Source organism: Mastomys coucha, unplaced genomic scaffold (assembly GCF_008632895.1).
Source record: "Mastomys coucha isolate ucsf_1 unplaced genomic scaffold, UCSF_Mcou_1 pScaffold6, whole genome shotgun sequence".
Taxonomy (NCBI): Eukaryota; Metazoa; Chordata; class Mammalia; order Rodentia; family Muridae; genus Mastomys; species Mastomys coucha.
This window is the reverse complement of record NW_022196912.1, coordinates 117,753,486-117,766,540: the sequence shown is the minus strand read 5'-3', so window position 1 is coordinate 117,766,540 and position 13,055 is coordinate 117,753,486. Positions and strand designations below refer to the sequence as shown.

At 44.1% G+C, this 13,055-nt stretch overlaps 1 protein-coding gene across 2 annotated transcripts in view; it reads right to left on the bottom strand.

Annotated features, from left to right (window-relative positions):
• Positions 1 to 5,868, bottom strand: part of Serpina4 (serpin family A member 4) — a 13,855-nt gene extending 7,987 nt beyond the window's left edge. Inside the window, exons 1-3 of one of the 2 annotated variants that reach the window (XM_031355631.1) lie at positions 5,784 to 5,842; positions 4,823 to 4,896; positions 702 to 1,354 (exon numbers count right to left, since the gene is read on the bottom strand). In XM_031355631.1, the coding sequence (XP_031211491.1) occupies positions 702 to 1,354; positions 4,823 to 4,878 (709 nt within the window). In that variant the 5' untranslated portion in view covers positions 4,879 to 4,896; positions 5,784 to 5,842. Of the gene's footprint in view, positions 1 to 701; positions 1,355 to 4,822; positions 4,897 to 5,783 lie in introns of both variants that reach the window. The other variant, XM_031355632.1, reaches the window with a different exon arrangement.
• Positions 5,869 to 13,055: the final 7,187 nt, after the last annotated feature.

The following is a 13,055-nucleotide window of genomic DNA, read 5'->3' as shown; positions in this document are numbered from 1 at the left end:
GGTTGCAGCATTACGAAGGTTGCAAATCACTTGGCTAGAGAGAACTCCTGTTGCTTTTCCAGAGGACTGGAGTTCCATTTTCAACACCCAAATGGTGGCTCACAAGCAGATGTAACTCCAGCTCCAGGGGATCTGATGCCTTTGGCTGTGGCCAGCACCTGTACTTACACACATGCCCACAAAGTCCATACCCACATGAACAATGAAACACATAACCTACAAAAAGTGAATCCTTAAAAGTAAGTTGGTTTTGAGTGCATGTCACATGCTATGTGTAGGTGTGGTGACTGGTTTGCCAGGATTATTGTCTGGGAATGTTGTCATTTTGATCTCTATGAACCCCGAGTTAGAGCCAGTTACAAAATGAAATTTGGAGCTACCGAGATGATTTATAGACCAGAAACACTGCCACCAAGTTTCATGACTTGAGGTTGATCTTCAGGACACATATGATGAAGGATAGAGGCAACTCCTACAAATTGTTCTCTGACCCCCACATGTGTGCCATGACATGAACTCCTCTCCTCCAAAATAAACATTAGTAGCTGTGTGTGAAAAGTGAGCTGAACTCCTTTGGGCTCTGGAGGACTTTGCAAGAAGGAAGGGCCATAGCAAGCTCTAGAGGTAACCTGGGTCCTCATCTAGTCTACCTCCCAGCAGGAGTGTGTGCTCAGCACTCGGTGGGCTGGCACCTTGCTCACCTCGGAAGAAGATGTAATTCACCAGCACCATCCTCACGTCTGAGTCCAGGTCACTGATCACCTCTTTGATCTTCCCCTGAGTTTTCTCCTTGACATAGTCATTGATGAGCTGAATCACAGCCTTCTTGTCTCCAAAGTTAGCATATAAGACTGTGCTGATATACGAGCTTTCAATGGCACTGTCGAAATCAGGGAGGACTCGCAGGGCCTGACTCAGGACCAGTATATTGCCTATAGAGGTTTGCAGCTCAGTGAATGGGCGAGCTATCTTGTGCTGAATAGACCTGAAGCCCTCATGGATTTCAGGCTCTGACACCTTCGTGAGGTTAAAGCCCAGACCTTTGAGGATTTGAGTCTGGGTGTCCCCAACAGCTCCTGTGGACAACATGGCCAAGGAGATGGAGATGCTGATCGGGGAGAAGAAAATGTTCTCCTCAGAATTTTTGGATGCTATCAGGTGGTATAGACGGAAAGCAAAGTCGGCATTGTCGGAGGCAATTTGGTAGCTGGAGATATTCTGCTGTGAGACTTCTTTATAGGTTTGGTTGGATGTGTTGTCAGGTTCTTGGCCTGGCTGACTGTGAGAGAGCACCAAGAATCCAGAAAGAAGAAGCAGCAGACAGTGAGTGTGGTACATACTGAGTATCTCAGATCTGCAAAGAAAAGAACACCCTCACAATCCTATGGGCATTTGAGCAGTAGACAGGTGCCCTGCCAAGCTGGTCATGCCAGAAACACAGGCATGGCCCCATGGATGGGGAGATCCAATAATTTTGCAGGGAGTTTTGAGGGCTAACACCTATGTTTTTGGAGGATGGCTCTTCCTATTATGGCTCTTATCCACTTAAATTTCTGTGCTTGTTTGCCTATTTCAAATGAGGGTCTCCTATGAAAGCTATCAAGGGACTAGTTTAAGTCAAGCAGAGCTGCCCATTCCCTCTTCTGTGGACTAACAATAACCCATACAATAAAGCTAATGTTCTGTACCCAAAATTTTTCTGGGAGTTATCTTTGAACATGCAACATATTATCCCTTCTACATGTCATAACAAGTCTTTTCAATAATGAGATGTTTAAGTATCTCCAGTGTGTTTGGGAATTATACCACCATCCTTGTAATTCCCTAAGGAAGACCCTCTGCTCTCCTTTCTCCCAGCCATGTTTATTGGCTTTTGACACATTCAGGATAGAGGCATGGCCTCAGTTCTGTCAGTTGGAGGCAAGTGAAGGCCAGTCCCTCCAAGCAGATGGTGACTGTATTAACACTTGGTGGCATAGCAGTAGATTCATGAAGCACACCTTGACGCCCCTTTCTCTGCATGCCTATATTTCATGGTCATTTGAGATAGAAGGGACCTGAGGGTCCAAACCTGACTTGCAAAAGTCACCAGCTAGCAGAAGTCCATCCAGGGCTCTTCCTCTTAGCCATGTTCTGTTTTCTCCATGGTACCCTTTCCCGTGACTTATCTCAGTTGTCCAGGGACAGGAAAAGAAGGTATTAGGACCAACTTTGCCTCTCTTCCTGGCTGTCCCATCTGCACTCTAACCTCTTTTACTTTCCTGGGTTTTCCTCCAAGGTAGTGGAAGGAAGAGCTGATCTTTCTACCACTGACCCATCCAGAGGAGGAAAGCAATGCAATGAATGTCTTTGCCTCCCCTTACAAAAGTGACTCCAGTTCCCTTCTCACAACAGACTTGACCTGCCCAAGAAAGGCTGTTCAATTTTCTACACTGACCCTATCACTGTTAGGTTCCCCTGTGACCATCTCTCTGGCCTTTTATGCACCCCTTTCCATGTCATATCCTGAGAGCTTCTCTTTGGACCACTCCTCCTCCACCACCTCCCCTCATTTGCCTGCACCCAGGATTCTTGCTCTTGTCCTCATGTCTCTCCCTCAGACAAGGGGTGAAACACTTCAACAAAGGGCCAGACAATGTCATTCCCTTGCTTTGCAAGCCAGTCTCTTTTGCCATTACTTACTCTTTCCCTGGACATTGGGAAGCAACTGTGGACAAGGCAAGCATTTCTAACCAAACTCTATGCACGGTGCCTGCTGTCTAAAATTCAAATAACCTTACAGGGTCACAAAACATTGTCTATCTTGTTTTCTTTGCCTCTTGTACTAGGAAATGAGTTCTGAGTCTCGTGTATCCTATGCAAATGCTGCTGAGTTTTACCTCTAGTATAACCAGATATTTCTTCTCTTAAAAATTTTTTTCTTTTATATAGATGTGGTTTTGTGTGTGCATTGGTGTTCACCTACATCAGATTATATGCATGTAAGAGTCAAAAGGGTGTTGTATCACCCAGAACTACAATTACAATTTTACTACCTTGTGTGGGTGCTAGAAATGGAATCCAGGTCCTCTGCAAGAACAATTGATGCTCTTGGCTTCTGAGCCATCTCTTCTGTCCTTCTACCCTTCTCTTTAATGGTGCATTTACTAACACAGTGTGAGAATACAGAGCGATAAGTGTAATAGAAGACCCAGCTGGCTTCCCTCTCATGGTGTTAAGATACCATCCCACTCAATTGTCTAAGGAACTAACTCTTTAGTACCAGGAAGCACTGAAGATGGCTTCAAGGTTCAGTCTCCTGTGTAGCAGGGATGACAATCTCAAATCACCCATTCTGTGACATGGTCCAATGATTTATAATTCATGCATGTAAACTTAACTTCGATTCCAAAATGATAACCTCTGTGCTGGTATTCTATATCTTGTATTCTTCACTTGGATAGTGGGCCACATTCGACACTTAAACTGTCCTTTGCTGACTTTGGGTACAATCACAATATAGTTCTGCATGTTTTTACTTCGTGGGAGAGAGGATTTGGTAACGCATGTGGCAAAACTATCCTGACCCTATCCAGACTATCCAGACTATCCTGACCCTAATTATCTTCTGAAAGCCATCCCTAATAGCACACGCTTTTCTGTGGCTTTAAGTGACTTACCCAGAACACCCACCTCCCAACCTCCAGCGTATCAATAACACCCGCCTGGAGCATTGGAAGACCTGGATTCAGCAAGCACTGCCCTGAGCTAGCTGTGTGGAAGCTTGAGGGGTTTGAGTGCTGTGGCTTAGCAGGGGAGCAAGGGCATTGAGGGCAGGTCCAGCAGGATTTCAATCTAGTCTCAACATTTCTAACACATAGGGAGGGTGCCTATATGTCCAGTTGTCCCCAGACTCCCCTCTAGGTTTAGCTCTAAAGTCCAGTGACCCAGGGAGAGTTTTTGGTATTGGGCTAATCAGGATTGTGAGACACCCTCTTTTCACATTGTTCCCCCTTTTCCTGGGTTACTCACAGAACAGTTCCTCTTGGCATGGCCCTGGTGGCTGTAGGAGCTGCAGAGTGGCTTGTAGAGCTCAAAAATATAGAGCCCTCTGATGCTGCTCCACTCCAGAACAACTAATGACTAACATACAGAACCTTGGTCATTGCATAGATTCCTCACTGGAGGTGAGCCTGCCTCCCCCAAGCACAGCACTCTTCTGTTCCCCCACCTCCACTTGAGAATCTGGGATGGTTTGTCTGCCTCTCTGTGTTTGCATAATGTATGGAGGTTTTCCTGGGAAAGATCTTGTAAGGATCTGGTCTCCACCTGGCCTCCCATGAAGTTTGTGAACAAGAACCTTTTCTGGGCTTCAGCTGGAACTTGCACCTCAAAGGATCACAGTAGACCAAAAGCATAGCTGCTATTGTGTGCCATTTAAGACCACTTTCAGAATGTCACTGCAAGGAATAGAGGGCATGTGCAACTGGAAAGAGGTAGTTCTCACAGGCCAGATGCTATCAAATGAGCATGAGAGCCTGCTTAGGGCCTCTAGATTACAGTCCTAAACTTCTGAGGCTAGAACTCCCCAGATGTCACATGCGAGACCTTAAAGCCAGTACATCTAGCACAAGGGTAGAGTAGGGTGGAACTAGCCTCCTGGTCTAGGGACTCAAGTCTTTAACTCTGGAATTGGACTTCTTCTCTTCAGGAGTTGGCAAGGATCTGCATGAAGCCGACCTTCTGGGGTCAGCTGTTGCGCATGCACTTTGGGGGAAGAGTCATGAAGAAAGACCACCCTTGGTGTTTCAGGATGACTTTGGCCATTCAGACTTTGTCTTACACTTTCTGAGTATGCTTCTGGATGCAGGTTCTTCGATGGAAAAGGAAGGTATGCATCAAGCCAGGCCTGGGGTCCTGAGATGAGATGTGGAATGAGGAGGGGGTAGGTTAGGCATAGCAGTAGGCCAGCAGCTAGGGTCCAGCATATGTATACCAGGACAAGAGAGAACTCTGTTCCATTGGTGTTCACTCCATTGCTCAACCTTTTCCCTAAAAGGAGAGCATTTCTTCTCTTGGCAGACAGGAAATACAAAAACCAAAGAAGTTGTCAACTCAGATGCCAGGCAGGCTCTACCCCTTTCCCTGAGATGAGATCCACATTTTCCCAGCTTTACCACCATCTCTCCCTCTCTCTCTTAGTACACACAGTATGTCTCCACTGTTAGCACATACTGGCTGCACTTTGGTTTCTAGAATCTGACTCTGGTGTGCTAGGAGAGTGGTCAGGGTTTGGGATTCTGACAGTCTGCCATCTTTGAGTTACTGGGCCTCATTTAAGCTTTATACTATCCCACTCCTCCTGTCTTGGTCCTCAGTTGTAATTTAGGCACTGTAGCTCATTGGTAGATTGTCAGGAGGAACTGGGGTGTTCTCATGCCAATGTGTTGGTCCCCATAGGTTCATGGGGTGGAATTCCCCCTTGGTTCCAGCAGTAGGGAAGATCCAGAGTAGAATCTTGGGCTCTCCACTGGTTATGACTGTACTTCAGTTTCCTCATATCTAAAGTATGAGTGATAATCCCCTCCAGGGACATCACATGGTTGCCATGATGGTTCATGAAACCCACATTCTTTAAGTGCTTCAAATGAAGCCTAGCACAATGTCATTAAGTGCCCAGTGTTTGTAAGTCATGCTGTCATTGATTTTACTCAAGGGTTCCTTGGCTTCAGCTTGCCTAGGATCTCAGTTCCAGCCACCCACAACTGTAAGGCCACAGGTCCTACCCCAGCAGGTGTACTCACTCTGTATCCTGGTGCCTGAGTGTCAAGGTGTTGTCCACCTGGCTTATGACAGGACAGAGAGCAGAGTGATTTGTAGCCTGCAAATGTCACTGATCACACAGACTCTGTCTCCACCCCACTCCAACTCTGCCACATTGAGAGCTGGACTGATCTAAGGTTTCTCAGAGTCCCTGATAAAGGAACTGATAAAGGCTGATAAAAGAACAAAATGAACCTACTTCTGTTTCTTTGTCTAAGAATGTGTTTGGCAATGCCAGTCTGGGCGTGAGGCTGAAGCCTTGAACTTATTAAGGTTTCTGTTCCTGGGACTTGGCATTTTCCCCTGAGGAGACTGGCATTACCAATCCCAAGGTCACTGTGTGCTCAGTCTGTCATGTTTGTGAGATATTCTGTTCCCCTTGTGCAACACTGTTTGATTAACTTTCCTCTGACTTTGTCCCATTGTATGATAGTTCTGCTGATCCTGGCTCATCTCTTACCGGGACCTGGTATATAAGATACTGTAATTTTAAGATAAAGCATGTAAAAGCAAGGCTTCCTGATCTGATCCTTAGCTGTGTCTTCTCTATCTCCTATTCTCTTTATCTTCTGTTCTCCTGATCTCCTGAACCTCTCTCTCTCAGGGCATTGTTACTAAAAAAAGAAAAAGAGAAAAAAAAGAAAAATTGACTGCATGGTCCAAGTCAAGTAGTGACTAAACAGGGACACCTGAATATGAGAAAAAGAGTAAGTATTGACATAACACGTAGAGAAAGATAAAAATTAAAACTATCCCCAGAGAGACCACCTGAAGGAAGGGGTAGAAACTTCAGGAGTAAAACAAAGGATAGTAAATTTGTCTTCATAATATAATATTGTACTTGGTTATTTTGGAATTTGACATGATGTATCCTATCATCGTTATTTCCCAGGCCCCCAGGCCTACTCCCACCTCTTGTGCTCCCCCCCCCCAAAAGATAAAAAACAAGTCCAGTTTGTGTTGTCCATATAATCACTGTAACATGGTCAAACTCCTGGTTGCAAGCCCCTTAAAGATGACTGAGTCCATGCACCTCCATGCCCCCCAGGATCCAGGTATCTGAGAGAGCTAAACTTCAACATCCTTACCCTAACAAATGGCCTGCTTGTTTTTGCTATATTTCTCCCCACTACAGCATAGATGTGGGGGTTGGGCTGTTAGGGCCTATGTGGGATGTGTATTGGAGAGGTGTGTGTAGGGGGAGAGGTGTGTGTGGTAGTGGTAGGTGGGTGTGATGGGTACACATTCAAAACTCAGAGCAGCTGGCTGCATAGATTTCAGAACCCAGGTTCAGACAACAAAGAGCCCAGCTCCTAGGCACAGATGTCCTTCATTGACCTGTCTTTGTCTGAGAGATAATTGCTCTGAAAACTCTATCTACGACAGTTTTACATTAAAAAATAAAAAAAGGAGATTTCTTTATATGACTTTTAAAAAGTATCATGATATTTAAAGATGAAAATGTTATAAAAATAAAGTTATTTTACATTTTTTAAAAAGTAAAAATACCATGAAGATAAAAGGTATGGTGTTAAAATATAAAAGATATGATATAAAAAATATTTTGGTGAAAATTTATATGTACAGAAATAAAATATTTTAGTAAATAATGATTTACATAAATATTGCGGTGGATATATTGAGATATGAGCTATATAAAATAAAAAGAGTTATAAGTTACAAAGTTCTGAGTAAGTTATTTAAAATATAAAAGCAATAAGGCTTAAAGATAATATAAACAATAATAAAGTCTCTAAGGCTTGAGATTAGCAATTTTTTTAAAAATAATTGATTGTCAAATTAAGATTTATTTAAAAATATCTTGTTACCAAAATATTAAATAATAGCTAAAAATATCAGACCAGTGACTTTCTGGGTGCCTCTCACTGGAGGCCCTGCACTTTGATTACATTTCGCCATCTCTGTATTTCTATTTGTCTGTCACCAGTGAGTGAATAAGAACGTCCCCCTCTCGTTTGCAGTGTGACAGGATGCACAGTTTCTCAACTACCATCAATTCATTCATTGCTTGAATTTTCCAGCTTCTAACCACCCGTAAATTACTGCACTATGTGGGTATTTCCCATTAAAGAATGAAAATACAATGCTCTGGCTCAGAATGGAATTTCCCCTTGGGTGGTATAATCCAAAGTATCTGGAGAACTCTGTGCCTCTAGGTGGATGACCTGAGATTCTGGTTGACTTGTCCTAGAGATGTCTACCTGATCTGGATAAAGTTAATTTCCTAGAACCCTCTAATTGGCCATGACCCATTACAATATGTCCAGGAAAAAGACTCACCTGCCCCATTGATATTAGCCACAAACCTGGGCAATAAAACCATCTATGGGACGTTTGAAAAAAGGAGACAACTACAATATGGACACCTTTGTATTCCTGGGCTCACTGTTTATGCTAACATTCCCTACATGGTACTTGACTTGGGCATACCTTTAGGCAAAAGAACGGGGATAATTTTTTTTAAAAGATTTATTTATTTATTGTATGTAACTACACTGTACTGTCCTCAGACACTCCAGAAGAGGGTGTCATCTTGTTACAAATGGTTGTGAGCCACCATGTGATTGCTGGGATTTGAACTCAGGACCTTTGGAAGAGCAGTCACTGCTCTTAACCACTGAGCCATCTCACCAGCCCAACGGGGACACTTCTAAATTGCTTGTATCAATTGTTCTCTCTTGATTGTGGAGATTCCCATTCTGAGCTGACCAGATTTAGCACAAAATTGAACCCCCTTGGCATCCTCCAACACTCACTCAGTATTATGGTAGGGATACTTACATTGACGATTCTTTGAGTTAAGCTAGGAGGCACTTATCTGCTCAGGAAAAAGGAAGAGTCTCTTAGACATTCAGGAATTCATGTGGCTTTTAAATGGTGAGCAAGAGGGAGCTGCTGAAACTGGGGCACCTACTAGGGTACCAAAGTGCATGCTGTCCACGAGGCCAAGTGCCAGCAACACTCATACCTGTGGCTCCTCTCACCTCACCTCTCCAGCTCTTGGGTTTGGATTCCCAGCTTCCAACTCCTATAGAATGCTGCTATTGCAGGCATGTGCTCCAGCTCTCTCTTGTTCTCATCCATTGGACCACTTGACCCCTCCCCTCCTCTCTCTTCTCTTCCTCTCTCTCCTTCCTCTCCCTACCACCAGGCCCCCATTTAGTCTACTGATCATGTTCATTAGTCTATTACTTTCTCTTCCTGTTCTGGACTCTTCTAAGATTCATTATCTCATATCTTTTGGTAAGATGGCCATTCTGACTATGTTAAGATACCAGCCCATGAACATGAGAGATCTTTTCACCTTCTTCTATCTGCTTCAATGTCTTCCTTCATGGACTTGAAGTTTTGAGCATATTTCTATCTGACAAAGCTTTATTTTGATGCTAAAGGATCTTCAATTAAATCTTCAACTCAAATCTTTAAGGCTCACACTTAACAGAGATAAAACTGTAAAATCTTGATCATATAAAATCTAATAACTTGTTCTAAACTGTTGAAGATAAACATATGCGCCTAATCTCTCTATATATACAGCCCTCTCCACAGAGGAAAGAGTATTAAATTCTTTTGATATAAAAACATTGCTAGGGCTCCACATGCTTTTGTTATGAGGCAAAGGTCTGAGTCTACTGCTTTAGGATTTCAATGCAGATTACTAACAATGGCAATGCTAATATATCTAATATTTTGATTTCCTTAGTAAACTTACCAGTCCTTGTAAGGTTCAGGGATCTACCTGTCACAGGTCAGACTCCAAATAACTGCTCCTCTCAATCAATGGCCTAAGCTTCCCACTTACTGCCTAGCCTTAAAGGGGGTCACTCTCTCCCCTTCTCCCCATCTTGAGACATCCCACCTTCTGCAAAAGATAGGACCCAAGTCCTGTAAGTTTCAAGTGTAGAACCAAGATAAACACACTTAGAGGCCCCAATGGAAGGACAAGAGTTATCTAATTCTGAGTCCTTGCTCAAGTGTGGATATGTCAAGTTAAGCCTGGAGCTGGGGCCTGAAAAGATTTAATCTGGACTTGGTTTTTTCCCCTGAAGAAACTGGCAATATCAGTTTCAAGGCCTATAATATTCTTAAGGTACCCTGTGTTCCCTTGTGCAATGTTATTTGATTAGCTCTCCAATGATCTAGCTCCTGTGCATGACAGTTTCTACTGGCTCTGTACCCTTCCTCCCCTGAACATAGAAATAAGATACTGTGCTTCTTAATGAGCTTTCTTGGCATAGGGCAGTGCTTGTGCAAGACCTGGTCCCAAGCTTTATCTCCTGTCTTCTACCTTATGATCTCATAGCTCCTCTCTCCTAGAACCCTGTAATTAAAGAATGACCTTCCATCCCACACCACAAGCCCAGCCTGCATCGTCTTGTCAGAGAAGGCTTCCAGATGAAAGGTCACTTTCAAGTAAAGCAGCCCAGGACAGAGGCCTGCATCAGGTTACTCAGCCACACCTTTCCTAACCCATTTCAGTCAACATTGCCTGGCTGTGTAGGCACTCCAGGAAATAGGCATGCCAGGGTACTGCAGACTGACATTACAGAGGCAGAGAACAGAAGAACACCATCCCTTTCCAGACTCAACTTCCTATTCTGCAGCCAGTTCTCGTGGACCCAGGGCAAATGGCTTTGAACCACCTCTCTTGGGCTTTGTGCCTGCTAGATAACAATTCAATCAGTCTGAGAGTGGTTGCAAGGGGAAAGTCTTGCAATGTCAGAAACGAGGGGGTCATTGTGTTTATCTGGTATGTACTAAGCACCCTAATGAGGCCCAGAAAACAGAATAGAATGTTCCAGATTAGCCATCAGATGATGGCCCAGTGTCTGGATAGCTGACAGTGCTATTTGCTTAGCATGGAGTTGAACCTAGTACTTCTGTGGGCCTTGTGGGATTGTCTTTTTCTCTCTTGAAACCATGACTCACTCACTCAATATTCCCAACATTGTAGAAGGTTTCCAAGGCATGTGACAGGGTGCTAGCTCAGAACTTGTGACATGTTCAAGGACCCCATGCCAGGGACTCAAAGTTTCTTGCAGAAAGTGGAGCTGGGAAATCCCAATAAAGGTCAGGTATGATGAAGAAGAAGTGATCAGATAGGCACCAGCCCAGTGAGCACCTGACCAACTCAGGGCACTTGCCAGGCTTTTTGACATCAAGGCAGAGCAATTCCCTCTTGTAGGTCAAATGCTGACTTATCAATCTCAAAGGGCTTCAGGTAGCCTCATTTTCTAATAGGATCCTTCCTACAGATGTAATTAGTTTTTTTAAAAGGTCACACTGGACTACGGTGGTTCTTTAATCCAGGACAGCTGCTATTCCCACACTACCCTCACTCTCAATCACTCTACCCCCAACTCTATGTTTGTATGTTTGTGTGTATGTGATGCTTGTGTATATTGCTTGAGTGTGCCTGCTTGTATTGTATACATACTGTGTGTGTTTGTTGAACGGACTTGTGTATGTGTGCAGCCAGAGGACATCTTCAGGCACCGTCTAGTCTACTCCTCTGAGACAGAATTTCTTACAGGCTAGGAGCTCACTGAATGAGCTAGGCTGGCTGATCAGTGAGTCCCAGTGACCCACTTGTCTCTATCTCCCTATTGCTGTAATTACAAGTGTGCTTCACCATGGCCAGAGTTCAGGCTTCGAATCTCCAGAATGAAATAAGAACCAGTAGCATGCTAGACTCTTCTGTATGGAGTCGTTGAGATACTCAATTTCGTTTAATGCTCCAAAGCAAAGCATATTTTGAATCCTCAGCAATTGAACTCAATATTTGTCCAATCTGAGGCTAAAGAAGAGTGATGGACACATAACTCAGTAAGATTACATTTCTTCATTTTTTTATTGGCTGGGCCTATGCCATACAGTTTACCTGAGGACAGGAGAGCTTTGGGAATTCTGGGGTAATCAAGGCTTTGCCTCTAAGATGTCTCATCTGATAAGCAACTAGAGTGAGGTGGGGACAGAGTGATACTCAGGCTAGCTATGCATGATGACAGGATAGCAGTCTGGTTGGAGGAGGTAGAGGCAGAGGAGTTTGTGGATAAACTTGGTAGCATATGTTCTCTTTGAAAAGAGCCTCCCAGAAGGAGGCTGTAATAACAGTGGGCAATGAAGATGACCTATGCTTGAAATCAGATGACATAGGACAGTGAGGCAGTGAGCATTAGATGAAAGAAGCCTTGTCTATTGGTAGAAGATTTTAAATTTCCTTGTATACAACAGGGAGCCACTGAGTGATTTAGAGAGGAATGACTGTACCATCAGCATAAGGGGCTTTCAGTCTCCCATTGACTTGTTCCTTGTTGACTTGAGGGTGTTCACCCTCCCCATTATCACACCAAGGTCTCACACATTCACACACCACTCTGGCAGGCTCATTGCCATAACAAGCCTAAACTGACCATGGCTTGCCTTCTACCCACTCACCTACTTGTGTCTGTAGGGTTCAGTGGGGCATGAGTTAGCTTGGGGCTATCTTCATCTCTAATGGAGATATTGAACACCAGAGTCCAAATTGTCAGTCTGCAGAGAGGAAGAGGACCTGAGCTCCTCCATGGAGTTCTGTGATGTCCAGGGCCTCTAGAATTCTAAGTACTTATATGTGCTTGTGAGTGTTACCTAGAGGAGGGGCATTGAGCTACAGAATAATCCATTTCAGCAATGACTGCCCATGAGACCCTTCTCTGTCAGTGTTTTCCTAAGGTTGTCTCGGGTCCTATTCAAATCTATTTTAGGGGATTGGATGAGGAGCATCCTCCTTGCTCCCCTGCCTTTCTACCTCCCTGGACCCTTACTACTGGGTTTAGGGAGATATTGCTTGCTCTCTATCCTATTTTTAAGCTTGTGGATTTGCTAGGGCTATGTCTGTATCACAAAGTATATCATCTTTGACTGTTGAACGGGTACTATCTTAGGATTTGATTGCTGTGAAGAGACACCATGACCACAGCAACTCTTTTTTTTTCCAAGACAGGGTTTCTCTGTGTAGCCCTGGCTGTCCTGGAACTCATTTTGTAGACCAGGCTGGCCTAGAACTCAGAAATCCACCTGCCTCTGCCTCCCAAGTGCTGGGATTAAAGGTGTGCTCCACCACCACTCAGCCCACAACAACTCTTATAAAGGAAAACAGTTAATTGGGGCTCACAGGTTTACTCTAGTAACATCAAGACAGGAAGTATGGCAGGATGCAGGTAGACATGGTGCTGGAGAAAGAGTTGGGA